This window comes from Cherax quadricarinatus, chromosome 18, assembly GCF_038502225.1.
Source record: "Cherax quadricarinatus isolate ZL_2023a chromosome 18, ASM3850222v1, whole genome shotgun sequence".
NCBI classification, from domain to species: Eukaryota; Metazoa; Arthropoda; class Malacostraca; order Decapoda; family Parastacidae; genus Cherax; species Cherax quadricarinatus.
In genome coordinates, this window is record NC_091309.1 from 14,486,844 (window position 1) to 14,504,280 (window position 17,437).

The 17,437-nt window shown below is 39.7% G+C and overlaps 1 protein-coding gene across 50 annotated transcripts in view; it reads right to left on the reverse strand.

Annotated features, from left to right (window-relative positions):
• Positions 1 to 7,404: 7,404 nt before the first annotated feature.
• The window catches only part of LOC128689405 (myosin heavy chain, muscle-like), a 66,285-nt gene continuing 56,252 nt past the window's right edge, over positions 7,405 to 17,437 (reverse strand). For 37 of the 50 annotated variants that reach the window (XM_070086218.1, XM_070086248.1, XM_070086253.1 and 34 more), the window contains exons 17-23: positions 16,215 to 17,101; positions 15,432 to 15,510; positions 13,089 to 13,334; positions 12,050 to 12,837; positions 11,171 to 11,624; positions 10,026 to 10,616; positions 7,405 to 8,275 (exon numbers count right to left, since the gene is read on the reverse strand). In XM_070086218.1, the coding sequence (XP_069942319.1) occupies positions 8,249 to 8,275; positions 10,026 to 10,616; positions 11,171 to 11,624; positions 12,050 to 12,837; positions 13,089 to 13,334; positions 15,432 to 15,510; positions 16,215 to 17,101 (3,072 nt within the window). In that variant the 3' untranslated portion in view covers positions 7,405 to 8,248. Of the gene's footprint in view, positions 8,276 to 8,521; positions 8,552 to 10,025; positions 10,617 to 11,170; positions 11,625 to 12,049; positions 12,838 to 13,088; positions 13,335 to 15,431; positions 15,511 to 15,786; positions 15,866 to 16,214; positions 17,102 to 17,437 lie in introns of all 50 variants that reach the window. The other 13 variants (XM_070086261.1, XM_070086258.1, XM_070086260.1 and 10 more) reach the window with 3 other exon arrangements.

Here is a 17,437-nt window from a genome sequence, read left to right on the forward strand (position 1 = left end):
GACTTTTGCAGCAAACACGGCCCTTCTGCCTCTATTTTTGGGTGTGTCACTTCTCTCGCTGCGACTCCTCGTGGGCTGCTTTCCTACACTACTTCCTCCTCACCCTAAGCTGTCAACATATTGCATACAAACACATTTCCCATATCAATAGATCCGATATTGATAAACTATGACATTATATACGTACTGCCGACAATAGTGAAGAGAGATGCACGTTGCAGAACAAGTTTTTATTGGGACTACGTTTTTCTGTGTAGTTTTAGTTGTAAATGATATGGTGATACCGACAAGTTGTGGAAAAGGACACTTGCGTACAGCTCAGTTTCATGGCTAAAGGTTTTCTTCAATAAGTGTCCTAAACTACACTGTGTACAGCAGTTGTATCAAGTAATGATAAGAGCGAAAAGTTGTCCAAATAAAAGCTTGTTCTGCAACGCATCTTTCATATCTACTGTTGCTGCTGATACTAAAACTAGTCATTGCTGCTGCTGCTGCTGCTGCTGCTGCTGCTGCTGCTGCTGCTGCTGCTGCTGCTGCTGCTGCTGCTGCTGCTGCTGCTGCTGCTGCTGCTGCTGCTGCTGCTGCTGCTGCTGCTGCTGCTGCTGCTGCTGCTGCTGCTGCTGCTGCTGCTGCTGCTGCTGCTGCTGCTGCTGCTGCTGCTGCTGCTGCTGCTGCTGCTGCTGCTGCTGCTGCTGCTGCTGCTGCTGCTGCTGCTGCTGCTGCTGCTGCTGCTGCTGCTGCTGCTGCTGCTGCTGCTGCCGCTGCCGCTGCCGCTGCCGCTGCCGCTGCCGCTGCCGCTGCCGCTGCCGCCGCCGCTGCTGCCGCCGCCGCCGCCTAGCAGCACAATGTTGTTCACGTTCTGATGGACAGGGTTCGATCTCCGCTGATTCATGAAGTAGTTATTCACTTACGTACATAAACACCTCGAGAGGGAATGCCTTACATGGTATTATAATTCACATCTTTGTCTGCAGTCTTCGTCATATGTGTAACTTTTGCCCACTTCTAGCTAGATACTTGTGTAAATATTCACTAATTAATCTATATTTAGTTGCCTTTGAAGAAGGGCACAATACTGCATTCCACTGTACACTCGCTGAACTTCAACATCCTCACATCTCCAAAATTTATATCCATCTTGTAGGTTTTTCTAGATCTCTGTATGTATATATTTATTACATTTCTTATTTTCCAATAGCACGTCAAATCCAAGAGAAGATTCACTTCTATTCATTCTGGTCTAACACCTTCACATATCCCTTCTGGATGCTCAAACCTTTACCTCCCAACACGTCATTTTCACACCTTCCTCCTGTGAGATAACCAGAGTGAATAATGGTAACTCTTCCACCTTCACTATCCTCAAAATGGTATTTTCATAGTCCTATTTTCTAATTAAAAGATTATAATTATAAAAGCATTTACCACTTGAGAAATATTTGATCAATAATTGATCATAATTTCACTTTAATGATAATTATCTTATAAACTCTTATTCTGGGATACAACTTAAGGTGATTAATATTAATACTAAGTGAGGCTGAGTTTACAGGGAAATAAAGTAAAAGGCACTAGATAGACTGGAATGTTACATAATAAGATAGAGTCCAACCTCCACTAATAACTCACACCTTCAGCTCCACGGGAATATAGCAGCTGAGTTTTCCAGTTTTCTGCCACCTTACAAGTCATCACACAGATGACTTGTAAGGGAGTTTCCAATAGACTCCCCCACCATGTATTCCCCGAGTTACTTTCCCTGATCTTATAAAGGTCTCAACACCCTGATAAGTTGTGGCTAGTGAAGTCACTTCCCGTGGGAAAGCTCACCACGTGGTCGCTGCACTGTGTGACCCTGGTGGGTTTAGCGCTTAGTTTTGATTATAATAATAATCACCACGTGGTTGTCTCCAAGTACTGTTTACAGAGGCTGGAATGCCCTAGCAGAATTAGGGTGTGATTATTACCGCTATCGGGACACTACTCTTACAAATGAGATAGTGGAGTCAGTCTCAAGATACTACACTCCCATTCCTTCCAAGGATGCCCCATGCTGCACATACACAAATAACCCGCACATAGAGAGGAGCTTACGACGACGTTTCGGTCTGACTTTGGACCATTTACAAAATCACACTGAGTGTGACTTTGTAAATGGTCCAAGTCGGACCGAAACGTCGTCGTAAACTCCTCTCTTATGTGCAGGTTATTTGTGTATTGTTCCAGTCACGGTATTGTGCTTTTTTGTTACCTATGCTGCACATATCACACGAAATTTATTCACCCTCTTTATCATCCTAACTTACGCATTCTGTGAGAAAATTTTCTCCACAACAAATCCCTTTTTCTGATCTTTTGTTCACTCGTTGTTTTAATAATAATATTCACTTATCATTTTATTCATAATATTCACTCATAATTTTATTCATAATATTCAATCATAATTTTATTACTGATATTCACACTGTACAGTAATCTGAGCATTCCCATTTTAACATCCACTGGTGAAGTACAATTAGACTTGTAAGGACACCTGATATAGTAAAATTTTCGGAGTTCTGGTCCACCTTGTCGGATACTGCGATTAGAATAGTTGCCTCGAGACAATATTGTTTATTCAAGAACGAAGGAACAATGCAGCAGGCCTACTGGCTCGGGATAAGCAAGTCTAACTCACATCCACTATGTACCCATCTAATATATATTTACAATGACCCGTAGTTTTTGCTTCTATGAAATACCAGGAGTTTGTTCCAGCCATCTACATTTTTTTTGCCAAACCATTACTTTCCTATATCCTTTCTAAATATAAAACTCTCCAATTTGAGTCCATTGCTGCGAATCCCGTCACGGTTAGATATTTTCAACGCGCTATTTATATCCCTTATTTGAGCCTGAATGCCTTCCTTCCCCCCACCCCACAGGTGCTCCCCCATGATAATAATACTAAGCATAAGAGGCATAAAATACCAACACGCTGCAAAACAATGACACGAAGGCGAGGTGGGCACTTTATTAAGACAACGTTTTACTGGGTGGCAAAGTTTATCTTGTTTATGGGAAATACATCTGAAACGTGGGAATATACAGACGGAGTAAGGACCGTAGGAGAGGTGTGGGTGACTGAGCATATGAAGATCAAGTCGGGAAGTTTGCAAGGGAAGAGAGATTTGGCAAGTTGAAAATTACCTTTATTACTCTATCTGGTGATTAAATTTGATGATAATGGCGCCTGGTCCGACTATGTCCTTCTAGTGGCTGTCGGAACATCAGTGAGTTTCAGGTATCTATGTATTCTTTATAGACCTGAAAAAGATTGGCAGCGTGGCCGCTTGATATAGTGGCCATGTTGCCTCTGTATGGTTTTCGCAGTAGGTGAAATTCTTGAGTGCATCAGTAGATCGAGCTTTCTCGCTCTTCTCCGTCCCAACTCCGCTGTTTAGATTTTCCATTTTTCTATCTTGGGCTGGACCTACATTTTAGGGTACACTGGGTACCTCTCCACTGTCAGTGTTCATCAGAGGTTTATGCTCAACCGTGTACTCTCAACATTATGCTCTACCAGCCGTTGGAAGGACACTGACCAGAGATCAGCTTCATTCTACACTACGAAAACATCCACACAGTTTTGTGTGAAGTTAAAGCGGTCCAGACCTCTAGCGAGCCTTTTACTCTCAGGGACACTTTCTACACAACTAAAAAGTATTTCCAATACTGCCTGCGTATTGAGGATTTACCCTTAACTCACACCTTTGTGGTTCACCAGCCATTGGAATTTTCATGTGGCCAAAACCCTTTTCCTTAACAAACTCTTTGACCTTATCTTTACAGGTGTTTATATGCTTAGATCACTCTCACCTCCTTTGGTCCTAACACACACGCATATCTATCAATCTATCTATATATTATATATATATATATATATATATATATATATATATATATATATATATATATATATATATATATATATATATATATATGAGGAGTTGTGTAGGTGGGAAGTAGCGTGTGTAGGGAAGGTAGGTAGGGATGTTGGCACATTGGGTAGTGAATGTGTTGGGTGTGTAGGTGAGGGTGCTGGCACTGTGCTAGGGGCACTCATAGGGGAGAGCCTGCTTTGCCTTCACCAAGTTGAAGATTTCGTTAATAGTTGTCGTAGATGAGCATTGATTCATACCCACTTACTTATTCCTCATTTATCAGTTCCCATCCATTTGTTCTCATCTGTTGATTCCTATAATTAATTCCCACTTAATTGAACCCATCTATTAATTCCCACTTAATTTACCATCTGTTAATTCCCAGTTGTGTTTCTATGTTAATTCCTACATGATTGTCCTATCTGTTAATTCCCACCTGATTGTTCCCATCTGATTGTTCCCACCGATTTATGTTGACGGAGGGTTGAGCCCTTGAGACTTCAACGCCAAACTTTTGTTGACTGGTTCTGACGAGCACAGGTAGAAGTTAGAAGTCCTGTAGCACCCGGCCGTAAGATTAAATCACAAGTAAAGAAACTATTAGAAAGCAGGAAAGGAAAGAGCAAGTGAGAGACTGACTCGAGACCAAGAGTGTAGGTATTTTACGCAATTTAGTCTGGAGTCAACCCTTCACCTTGATTGATTGACGCTTAAAACTGGCAGCCATTTACAATACAGTTGGGGGCCCCTACAACTGCACAACCATAACTATCGGCTAGGCTGATCAGAGGAAATACAAGAAATATCTGTGTGATGCACACCGAATAAAATGTAATGTAGGCAGCGCACGCCACACTGGTGTATATGATTTTTTAAACTCTCCAGGTCTGTTATTTCTGCTCCTAAACCCGTGTATGGAGTGTGCCTGCACTACCTTGAACTACTGTATGAATTACGTCTCCATTACCTCTTGTAAACCCATGTATGAAGTACGTCTCTACTACCTCTTTTAAACCCATGTATGAAGTACGTCTCTGTTACCTCTTCTTGTTGACCCACGTATGAAGAGTCCACGTCCACAATCTCTTGTAAACCATGTAAGAGGTCCACGTCCATTGCCTCTTGTAAACCTATGTATAAAGTACGTCTCCACTACCTTGAACCAGTGCAATGTGCTGGAAGAACAGAGTTAATGTCTGTCGTCAAGTCCCCACGACTTCACATGCTGACTGAGCCACGCGGGTTTAGCACTGCACATAGCTATTAATAATAATAATAATAATAATAATAATAATAATAATAATAATAATAATAATAATAATAATAATAATAATAAAACATCTCTAATTGGTTTTACTACAGTACCTTTACCCCACTAGAAGGTACTTTGATACTGGTAATGCACTCTAGACCCAAGAAACTGACTTTATCTTCCCCTTCCTTGAATCAAACCTGATTATCTTTAGTTACAATACAGTACGGCGTTGGAATGCGTCTCCCTTCAGTGTGTGACGGTCGTTATTTGTTCGTAGCCTCATTAGGTTCATCTTATTTGCAAACACTGACGTTTAGAAGTCTCTCCTCCTTCAGGAGAGGCGCCTTAACGCCAGTGAAGGGCTCTTGTTCCTAGGAATTGGTACTACCCTCCACTTTGGATCAAACCTGATTGCCTGTCATATCTTATGCTGTATGACCCTGACGGGTTGAGCGCGTCTCCAAATTAATAGTAGTAACAATAATAATTACAATATTAACAATAATAATAATAACTGCGTTATTATACTCCACTCTGTGACTAAAGTTGGCGACATCTCACAAAAAATATGCTTGATTTACTGCAGTTAGAAAATGGAAGTCTATAAAGGACATTGTATTTGTTCAAGTAGTGATGTGTACTCTCAAAGAGCTAAGGACGGAGTTGATATCACCAATGACTTGTCAGCTATTTATGGGATACAATGTACTGATTTTATTCACTCATATTAAGTGTCGCTACCTAATAAACTCGCCCTTTGGGACATAATCCTAACGATTTTTCCCTTGCTCTTCATGTCTGCATTTTATTTATCAAGTACTCCCGTACACAATTTTCGAGTTTTGGATTTTGTGAATTAATCTTCTGTGGGTTAATGTCTTAGACATTCTGGAAATTTAAGAATATACAGTGCACCTACTCGATCCTATCTGACCTGATTTTCATCAGCTTTTCATAAAATTTTATTGTGTTTGTAAAGCAGGATTTACCATCCCTAAATGTGTGCCTGTGCTTCATGAAACGGCAAATTTTCTCTTGACATTCTAATCTCTTTCTTAGTATTTTCTCCATCACGTTTCATGGAATGCATGTTATCGACACTAGTAGAGCTGTGGTTTACGGCCTCCTCTGTCACCTTTTTGAATATTGGTGCTACAGTAACCATCTTGCAGCTGTCTAGTTCACTTATGTCCGGTGTCTTACATATTTGTGAAAGTGGCCTGTTTAGGGCTTCAGTTCCTTTCTTCAGTATTTGTGAAATCCTACTTGGTCTCATGGCTTTCAATGTATAAAATTCTTCCACGTTAACCATTACTGCTTCCCTTGTTATTTAAACGTTTTCCAGCACTACCTGGCATTATTGTTAACTTTGCCAGTCCTAGTCATCCCTGCTGTTGTAAGATTCTAGGAATCTGTTGAAATTTTCACACACTTATAATCTCTTATTCAGTATCATTATGTCATTTGAAGATTTAAAATTTTCTGAATTCATACTTTCCAATAACTGATCCCCAAGTTAGTTACTCTAACCTCAACCTTTTGATGTAGCTGTGGATTATTTTTAGTTGGAACTTTGTTGTAGCTACTACGTTATTTTCCCAATAAAAAAAATATCTTCCCTCTGTTTTTTTTCAGCTCATTCATTCCTGGCTCCGCTCGTCATTATTGTTTACCGGTGTTCTAAACTTTGTGTAATTAATGTTTGGTGCCTTAGTCGTTAGTTTATTGTACTGTGAACTTTTTCTAGGTTGTCTTCAATTGAGTATAGCCTTAAATTATGTAAATTATATATATATAAATATATATATATATATATATATATATATATATATATATATATATATATATATATATATATATATATATATATATATTAGGAGCTTTCCTCCCGCTTTGAAGAGGAGCAGAGCTACTATGCTCGTGATGTTGCGCTTTCAGTTTGTCATAATTTTGTACGTTTCCTATAGTTGTATGTTATCCACGAGGTGTACATCAAGGAGTATTGCTGGAACCACATTTAACTACTATATGGATATGTTTTCCAGAGTTTTTATTTTTGCATCATATATTTTGTGGCCAGCGTCCTTTATTCAGTTACCAAGGCAGCCAGTAAAGATTAATTTAGTAAAGGCGATATTTATATTCAATAAATCCTTGGGTATTGCTCACACTTTAAAACAGGACATTAAAATAAGAATATGGATATTTGGATAAAGAAATTCAATATTCCCAGCCATGTATTTATTCATACAATATATTCTGATACAGATCCATACATACATTCTGCGACATTTGCAGTACACAAGGAGTTAAGGTAGTGTTTTGAGTGTAAACTAAGCTAAAGAAACCCACACATTAAAATTTCTTTCCCTGTTAACCAGCAATGGTGAATGATCAGCAGTGGTAGGTAAACATTACGGAAAGGTCTAGTGGGAAGAGGGTCTAATGTTATGCTCGTCACCCCCGCGGCCTATCACTAGGCTCTAGTATAACCCTCGAAATGTATATGGACGTATTCCTCGGCCGCATCAAACTCGCCTAAGTATAAAAATAAATATTCAACACAGATGACTTGAGGAGTTTAAGGTTGAAGGCTGGAAAACCCTCCTAGCTTGAGCGAACGGGTGAAGGGAGTAACATATGACAATCATTACCCGGGCTGTTCGTATCTGTATGTGTCTGACTATTGCTTCCACTCGGCAGGATGGATGTTCGAGTTTAAGGTAATAATATATGACAAATTACTCCCGGTCAACCGCCCCCTCATTTCCTTGTGATACTACAATAACTCCGCACTAAGATTATTAGCCTCATACAATACACAACAGAAAGAAAGAAAAAATAGAGAATTAGTCGATCAAAAGACGAAAAACAATAATGAAGATGGAAGTATCGAGGGATACTGTGGTAAAAATGGTGTTGTCATGGCGCTATCTTCACAGCGATGCTATAATGGTGCTATCTTCAGAGATGCTATAATGGCGCTATCTTCACCAGGAATACAGCGCCGGGCCACGGGGAGTCATTGCTAGGTTGGTAATGGTAGGAAGTTGGGTAGTTGGGTCATCCTCTACATAAACATGTTGCGGCACAGAGGCTGAAACATAAAAATCCAAATAATTAAAATTTAATAAAGAGAGAGCATATATATATAGTCACCAAGCAATATGTTTTAAAAATATATTTCATTTATTTAGACTATATATAATTATGTATCATTTAGACTGTATATAATTATGTATCATTGATACATATTCTTGAGAAAATATATGTAAGAATATGTGTTTCATAGGAAAGGGTAAACAAGTGTCTAAGATTTATCTAAGCTACGACCAATACTTACACTATGGCACTAACTTGGTGCTTAGAGCTGCTGAAACAAGAGGTTGACAAGGGATTAGCTGACAGTTGTATGACATGCTTTTCTATAAGAAGGCAACCATTTACTATAAGAACACAACCATAAACGAAATAGTTTCTTCAGTACGAGAGATATAAAAGAACATTTCAGATACTGGTTCAATTTCTTCTACATATAGAATCTGCTAAGACAAAAACTCTGATAGTCTACTTTCAGTTGAATTTGAAGAGTAAGGACAAAATGAAGTTTTGTCAAAACATCAATTAAGTTAGAGAAAAAGCCATGCAACGAGCAAGTTCACTTTGTTACATCAAAAGGAAACATCAAATGAAGAAAAGAAACTTCTCGTTATTTAATACTTCACCAAGACAACTTCAAGAAAAATAAAATATAGTTAATTTGTTTGGCTTAAGGTCAGTCAACTTTATGGGGGTTTAAAGTATTTATTATAATAATATACAGGTGACTAGGATATATACACCTGTCTTGAAAGTATGGGAATAACAAACCTCATACAACCCCAGTCAGTGGTATACAGATGGATATTCAACACTTGGCTAAGCTAACATCCAAAACTTTAACAAGAAATCTGGGGCTTTCAAAAGTCTTGTTCCTGAGAAACCCAAAGTGTTGTATTCCACCAGGACACTTTCTTGCTGGCGATACACATGCGTAGATGTGAGGCCATTTTTTGTTTTATTTTTGAAACAGCCGTCTTGGCAAAATGCTGAGTAATCCGAGGTCTGTCTCTTCATGTTCAGTTTTCCTTTCTAGTATTTCAATGTGCATACTGGAATAGTAGTACAAACAACTGATTAGTGCTGCTACGAGTCGTTAAGTTACCTTGGTATACTACGAGGTGGTTATCGGGGAAATTTTTTGGTTAGAAGTAATTGCGTTTGAGTTCAATGGAAGCATAAGTTTGGTTGAAAGATTGCATATTTAGATGCTGTGTATATTGAATAAGCCTTAATAAAGTCAGTATGTCAAAATAACAACTAATTTAAATACAAGTTATTTCCCAAATTATAAATTTTCATTATCCTAAATATACCCAAACCGGGTCTATAACCCTCGGAGAAGCCTACAAGTGAGTATATACTTTGGTAGTGATTTATACAGCGTGACTATTTACTAAGGTAGTGAACTATGCAGCAAATGTATATATAAAGCTGACACTGGTATATGCACCGGGAGGCTTAAGTCTCTCAGCGTACATACACAGTTTGTTTTAATCCCTCTTTTCGGGATTAAAATATTTTTGACTGTTGCAGCCTTGATGAACTTCGTGTAGTCGTTAGGCTTTAAACCCGTTTAACCCACTAAGGTTGTATTTGTTACGCCTATGACTTTTAAAGTTGTGTTTTTGTTTAGCAGTAGGGAAAAAAAATGTACTGATGGGATGAATGAAATAAAGATTAATTGTATGTGAGAGTTGATGTTATCGTTTTTGTTATAAATGCTAAAACTTGAGGGGTGACCTTACCTGAGGGGACATTCTGGCCACGGATCCGGCGCGTCCCTTCGCCTTAGCCTTACTGGCAACCTGCTCCGCATTATCAGCGCGCTCCTCAGCTTCCTCCAGCTCCTGCTGGGCCTTACGGAATTTGGCCAAGTTAAGGGCAGCGATCTCTTCAGCCTCCTCGATCTGGCGTTTGTAGGTTTTGATTTTCTGCTGGAGCTTGTCGACCAGGTCCTGCATTCTCTCGTGATTCTTCTTGTCCTCATCAGACTGGAAGGTGAGTTCCTTGATGCGCCTCTCACACTTCCTAAGGTTCTTCTGGGCATCAGCATGGCGGCGAGCCTCGTCATCGAGCTGTGATTCCAGTTCGCGGACTCGGCTCTCCAGTTTGGCAAGAGCCTTCTTGGTAGCCTTCATGGCATTGCCTTCAACTTCTTCAAGGCGGACTTGGAGTTCCTTTACGGAGACCTCCAGAGCCTTCCTCATTTTCTCTTGAGTCTGTGCGTGTTCCTGTTCTGCGCGGAGCTCGTCAGCAAGACGGGCAGCATCAACCATAGCCTTCTTGGCCTTCTCCTCGGAGTTCTTGGCCTCGTTCAGCATTTCATCGAGATCAGCCTATAGAAGGAGGGTGGGTGGGAGTTAAAGAAATCAAATTGGTTTTATAGTCAAAACCAGTTGCAATATATATATATATATATATATATATATATATATATATATATATATATATATATATATATATATATATATATATATATATATATATATATATATATATATATATATATATATATATATATATATATATATATATATATATATATATATATATATATATATATATATATATATATATTATATATATTATTATTATTTTTTTATTATCACACTGGCCGATTCCCACCAAGGCAGGGTGGCCCGAAAAAGAAAAACTTTCACCATCATTCACTCCATCACTGTCTTGCCAGAAGGGTGCTTTACACTACAGTATATATATATAAATATATATATATATATATATATATATATATATATATATATATATATATATATATAAATATAAATGTTTGTGTGTGTGTGTGTATTATGCATTTGAGAACAAAATATGTTTTGACATATTAAGATATACTGAAAATTTATTATATTAGTAATGCAAAACATCATCTTACATGCAATGTCTGAAGCTCTCCCTCAAGTTTCCTCTTGGCCATTGTAAGAGATCCGTTCTGTGCTGTGAGGTCATTAAGGTGGTCAGTGGCTTCAGCGAGTTCGGCCTCAGCCTGGCGACGACCGCGATCAGACTGCTCAAGAAGAGTACGAGACTCTTCGAGCTCTCCATGGAGAGCATTTGCCCGGCGCTCTGAGATTCCGTACTGTTCACGGTACTCGGAGGCAAGACGTTGCTCCTCCTCCACACGAGTCTGAAGATCCTTCATGTCACCCTGGAGCTTCTTGATGTGTTTCTGCAAGTCTGCGTTTGCCTTGTTGGAGTGGTCAAGAGCAATTTCGAGCTCGTTGATGTCGGACTCCAATTTCTTTTTCATGCGCAGAGCCTCGGCCTTGCCCTTAGCTTCAGCCTCAAGAGAAGCTTGCATGGAATCGATGGCGCGCTGGTGGCACTTGCTGTAAGTGTAAATATTATATGTAAGCTAAACAGTAAATTTTGGTAACGATATATATATATATATATATATATATATATATATATATATATATATATATATATATATATATATATATATATATATATATATATATATATATATATAGCGTTAGTTCCTTGATAATGTAAGAAATATGAAGGCGCTTCGAATTCTATTTTTTCACAGTGGTTATTCTGCATATATATATATATATATATATATATATATATATATATAAATAATATATATATATATATAATATAATATATATATATATATATATATATATATATATATATATATATATATATATATATATATATATATATATATATATATATATATATATATATATATAGTTTATGCAAGCTAAGTTCCACTTTTAGAATAGAAAATATCACTTACCGGGTATTGTCGAACTCTTCTTCCTTCTCCTGGATGCGCCTGTCGATTTCCTGCCTCACCTGGCTGAGTTCGAGTTGAGCACGGAGCACCTTGTTTTCTTCCTGCTCCAGAGCGGCCTCAGCCTCCTCGAGAGCGGCCTGCAGCTCTTCCTTTTCAATTTCAAGGCGTTTGCGGTTCTTTTCAATCTCGTGGAGTGATCGTCCACCTTCACCGATCTGATCCATCAAGTCCTTGATTTCGTCGGCAAGGTTCTTGTTCTCACGACGGACTGAGTCGAGCTGTTCAAGATTTTCCTCGTAGGCAGCCTTTACGCGGAAGAGTTCAGTGGAATAATTACGGCACTCCTTCTGGGAAGCATCGAGCTCAGCAGCAAGGTCATCAACCTTCATCTTCCACTCGGAGATGATCTTATCGAAGTTCTTTTGTTTCTTTTCTGCTGCGTTGGCTAGAGTTTGGGCGCGCTCAACCTCAATCTGCATATCCTCAAGTTCGGTGCAGATACGCTGCTTTGTCTTTTCCAGGTTCATGTTCTTAACATTGAGCTGTTCGATCTGTTGTTCGGCTTCTTCCAGGCGGGCAGCTAGCTTGAGGCGGGCAGCTTCGAGCTCCTCTGCACGGGCAACACCCTCAGACTCGTACTTGGCACGCCACATCTGGGCTTCAGCGTTAGACTTGGACAGTTGGCGCTGGAGGTCAGCCTTGGCTTCTCCCTCCTCGTCAAGCTGTTCGCGCAAGCCATCAATGTCGTGCTCCAAGTTGCGGAACTTTCCAAGAAGAGTAGCGCGTTCCTACGAGAGAATGAAACAGAAGTGTAACTATTTAAACAAAATTGTATTGTATAAATATATTCAGGTAGAATGCATATAACATTGTTGATTAGAAGCCACAATACCGTGGCTGTAACACTTTACAACCTACCCACAAATTATAAGTAAAAACCGGACAACGTTTGATTCGTCTCAGACCATTGTCAATTCACTAGTAAGAAATGGTCATATAGCTTTGCATTTATTGAAATGGATTTATTTAGTGTACTTACTCTGCACTCGTCGTCCGCGAGCTTCCTGTTATCATCGAGCTGATTGGTGAGCGAGAGTTTAAGTTTGGAGAGTTGACTGATCTGGCTTTCTGCTTCCTCCACTTGGCGTAGCAGGTCAGCATTCTCGACGGCGAGCTTCTTCTTCGTGGCATCGAAGTCATTAAGGGTGCGGTTGGCTTCATCAAGCTTTGACTGGATCTCGTTGGTCTGATGCTGAAGCTGCTTATTCATCTTCTCAGCAGCGGCCTAATAAGTGCAAGTGTCAGGCTCTGCTCCTCACAACAGTGTTTAGCCCTCATATATTTTACTCTAAATTTGATGTGAAATGCAGTTATACAATGCGAGATAAGATAAAGATATATTCATAGAAAGTATACTTTGACGTTTAATGCAACATTAATGCAAAGATCTTTCTTTTTCCTTTCAGTTTATGCATCTACAGCAGAACTCTTTAAAAGTTATGTGAGAGGGAGATAAATGGAGAAAACTACATAGAACAGCGAGAGAACACTGACGTCCACAGATTAGTGAACAAGGTAAGAAATAGGACACTAATATAAGAATTCGTCTACCTGGCCTCGAAGAGTGCAGCCATTGGAATAAATCAGACATATGTCGATTTGTTTTAGTCATTGAAAGGAGTGAGGACAGATTACAGTAAGACAAGGCAGTTTCTAAATCTTTTATATGTGATCAGACTGACAGATGGAGCCTTATTAAGTAAAATGGTTTCATTATATTTGAATATATATAAAAAAATCACATGAGAAAACTGGTTAAAGGAAAAAGTTTTGTCGAATGCCTTTTGAGTAATTTGTTTAAAGTTCTGAAAAGGTTAGCTTCGATCCAAATTTTCTAAGTGCAAATGATTCTGAATCATGTTAGTAAAAAGTGATCCTTTTAAATTTTACATATAGGGTGGTAGGGAAAGAAAATACTCATACGTGCTCCAGGGCGAATTCTCCATATACACACACATATGTACACACATACACATATAGGGTGGTCCCGCCTTTATAACTGGCTTCGGACACGGGCCTCAGAGTAGAGAATAAACAAACTTTAAGGAGAAATCTGGAGAATTCTCCCTGGAGCACGTTTAAGTATTTTCTTCCCCTTCCACCCCATTTGTAAAATTTGATTAAAACATTTTGATGTTCATAGATATGATAATACCATAAATGACTGCTTACTGCCATAAGTATGATCACATGCATAGTAAGGAAGGTTTAATTAATTTAGTGACTGAAAAGAGATAGCACAAGCGGTGGGGTTACTATGTTTAGTGAGGCGGACGAATCTTATCTATGGGCTGGCTGCTGCTCTCAGTTCAGCATTCTCAGAGAAATCTTGTAATAGCAGAGACAGCTTCTTTTCCTCCCGTTTTTATTAACTCTCCAAACATTACGATTTTTCCAACAATAGAGACATCTAAGGAACAGATATTCACATGTTCTTCATTAACATTATTCAAGACTAAACATATTAAAAACAGATATTTACACAAGTCACCTTACTCTACATAACGGTTTTGTTAACACTAGACGTTTTAAAAACAAATATTAACTTTGATTTGATTATAGTCCTCAGTGTGACAACATTGATCAAGTCTCAACATTATAAATAAAACAAATAATCACATACTGTTGATTAGCTCTATACATGACGGCATTGTTTGACATTCTAGACAATTTTCAACACAAATATTCACATTTCCAAACACTTAGCTGTTTATTCTAGCATTGTTGCTAATAACACACGCCTGAGATCTAACTTCCGTTTACCTTGTCGGCAGCCATGTGATCTGTAGCAAGCTTAAGATCATCAGTCTGATTCTGCAACTGATTCTTTTCCTTTTCAAGCCTGTTAGAATAGTTTGTGTTAGCAGTAGCCAGAGATTACACAGAAACAACAATTTACAAGCGCGGCGGTAATTTCACAATTTTATGGATGTGGAAGCGTCAGCGTGATGGGTATGGTCTTTCATGTTCAGAGGGATGGGCATGGTCTTTCATGTTCAGAGGGATGGGTATGGGTAAGCTTTCTCTCTTCATAAAACAGTTGCTATTATTTTATTATTATTTTATTCTTAAAGAAGAGGTAAACCCGTATGGGGACATAAAGCACCTGGACAATGAGAGGCAGTCATATTTGATTCTAGGAAAGTGAGGGTAGCTCCAGTGTTTTGATCAAGAGCCTCTTACCAGGATCATAATACCCAGCTTGAAGGGCCATAAAACATTGAGAATTGCCGCCATCGCGTGAGTCTGGAGTGGTTCATTAGATGCATTAGTGTGTTTGTGTTTGTGTGTGGAGTGCGTGGTGAGCCCTAAAAATCTTTACCTTCTCGTTACTGAGAATATCTGCTGCAGATCGAGCATCATTGAGTTCCGAGGAGAGTGTTGTCTTTTCACGCTCCGCCCTGTGGTGGTTCAAGAGTAAACACTAGCTATTCTTCAGGAGAGTTACTCCCAGGAATATCTAGATTTTCTTGATGATGGAAGGAATAACTAGATGAAGGGAGAAAAAATCAAAGCAGAGAAGCGTCCTTCAGCTTGCAAGCCAGGGGAGGGGGATGAAGGGTTGGGAAGAGGCCGACTGCCAAGCTCAATGGGCAAGTCAGTTACCCTAAACTAAGGGAAAATCAAGAAAACCAGGTTGAAGGCGTGGGTTTTAGGATTGACCAGTTAATTTTTACCTTATCGCGAGCAAGAGCGTCCATGGCAGACTTAGCATCATCAGCATCACGCTTCAAGGAGTCCTTATCCTTCTCAACCCTATATGGGGGGATGGGTTAAACACCAACACATAAAATAAAAGTGAAAAAGATCAGCAGCGCTCGGTTGTCAGTTAGCAAAACGGAGAAGAAAACAAAATTGTATGCGCTTTGGTTCTACAGCTAGCATGGTTAGGTAACTTAAAATATTGGCTGGACTGTTGAATGGTGAGGAGGCAATCTGATTATAAGTCATATAATATAATGGTTTCTAATAACTAGGATCAAATTCTTATCCACAAGAAATTATGGCAATAATTATGGTTCTCAAATAAACTGTATTGACATCTATGAATAATGCAACTGATTATGTATGTAACAAAAGCGTTAGTTTCTGGAGAACCACTAACCTGGCTTTCATCTTGTTGAGATGGTCAATTTGTTCAGACATTTCCGCGACGGCATCATTATGTTTTTTACGAAGGTTGACGAGGGCACTTTCATGCTGGATGTTAGACTCCTCCAGATCACGGCGGAGTTTGGCCAACTCAGCTTCGCGCTTTTTGTTTAATTCGATCTGAGCAGCTGTGGCACCACCAGCTTCATCAAGGCGCTCTCCCAGCTCTTCGAGCTCACGCCCAAGGTGAGTCTTGGATTTCTCAGCCTTGGCACGGGCCTGGCGTTCATGCTCTAGCTCTTCTTCGAGCTCCTCAATGCGCGCCTGGAGTTCCTTGATCTGCTTCTGAAGCTTGGAAACAAGACCCTGCTCATCTTCAAGCTTAGATGCAAGGGAAGAAACTTCTTTGTCCTTTCGCTGAATGGTTTGCTCGAGTTCCTTCTTGTTGCGCTCTAGATCTGCAACGGCTTCTTGTGTTAGCTTCAAGTCACCCTCAACCTTTCTCTTGGCCTTGTCAACTTCACCTCGCAACTTCTTCTCCCTCTCAAGAGAGTCTTCGAGCTCATCAAGAGTCTGTTCCAGCTTAGCCTTAACTTTGTTAAGGTGGTTACATTTGTCTTCAATGCCTTGCAAGTCTTCGGCTGTTTTCTGGTTACATTCTTGAAGGTGTTTCTTTTCCTTGTTAATCTTATTGATAAGCTCATCCTGGTGGGCAATTTCGTCATTGAGGTTGCGAATCTGGTGGTCCTTGGTTGCCTTATCCTGTTCAGCCTTTTGGACTGATAGTTCAAGGTCCTCAATATCCTTCTTCAGCCCACTGAGTTCTTGTTCTATCTTCTTCTTGCTCTGGAATAGCTGATTGCGGGCCTCCTCCTCCTGCTGCAGACGTTCTGTGGTTTCCTGAGGGTGGGTAAGATGCCTGAGGTCACCATTCCGTAATCATAATCATGGCTTATTTAGAAAAAACACGGTCACAGAACACTAAGACACAAACACTGCTAAAGCTATCCAACACGACACTAGGGTTTAGGAAATCGTGGTAAGTCCTACCTCCACGATGGAGTGGGGAGCGTATAAGGAACCCATGGTGGCTACAGCTAGAGTTTACAAGGGAAGTGAACAAAGGGGAGGGGTAGGGGCTACTCGTTACAGATCGTACACAAGACCACAGAGAGAAGCTGGGTCGTTCGTATGTCGCTGCCTGGGCCAGACTGACTGCGGAGGCTGCCCTCAACC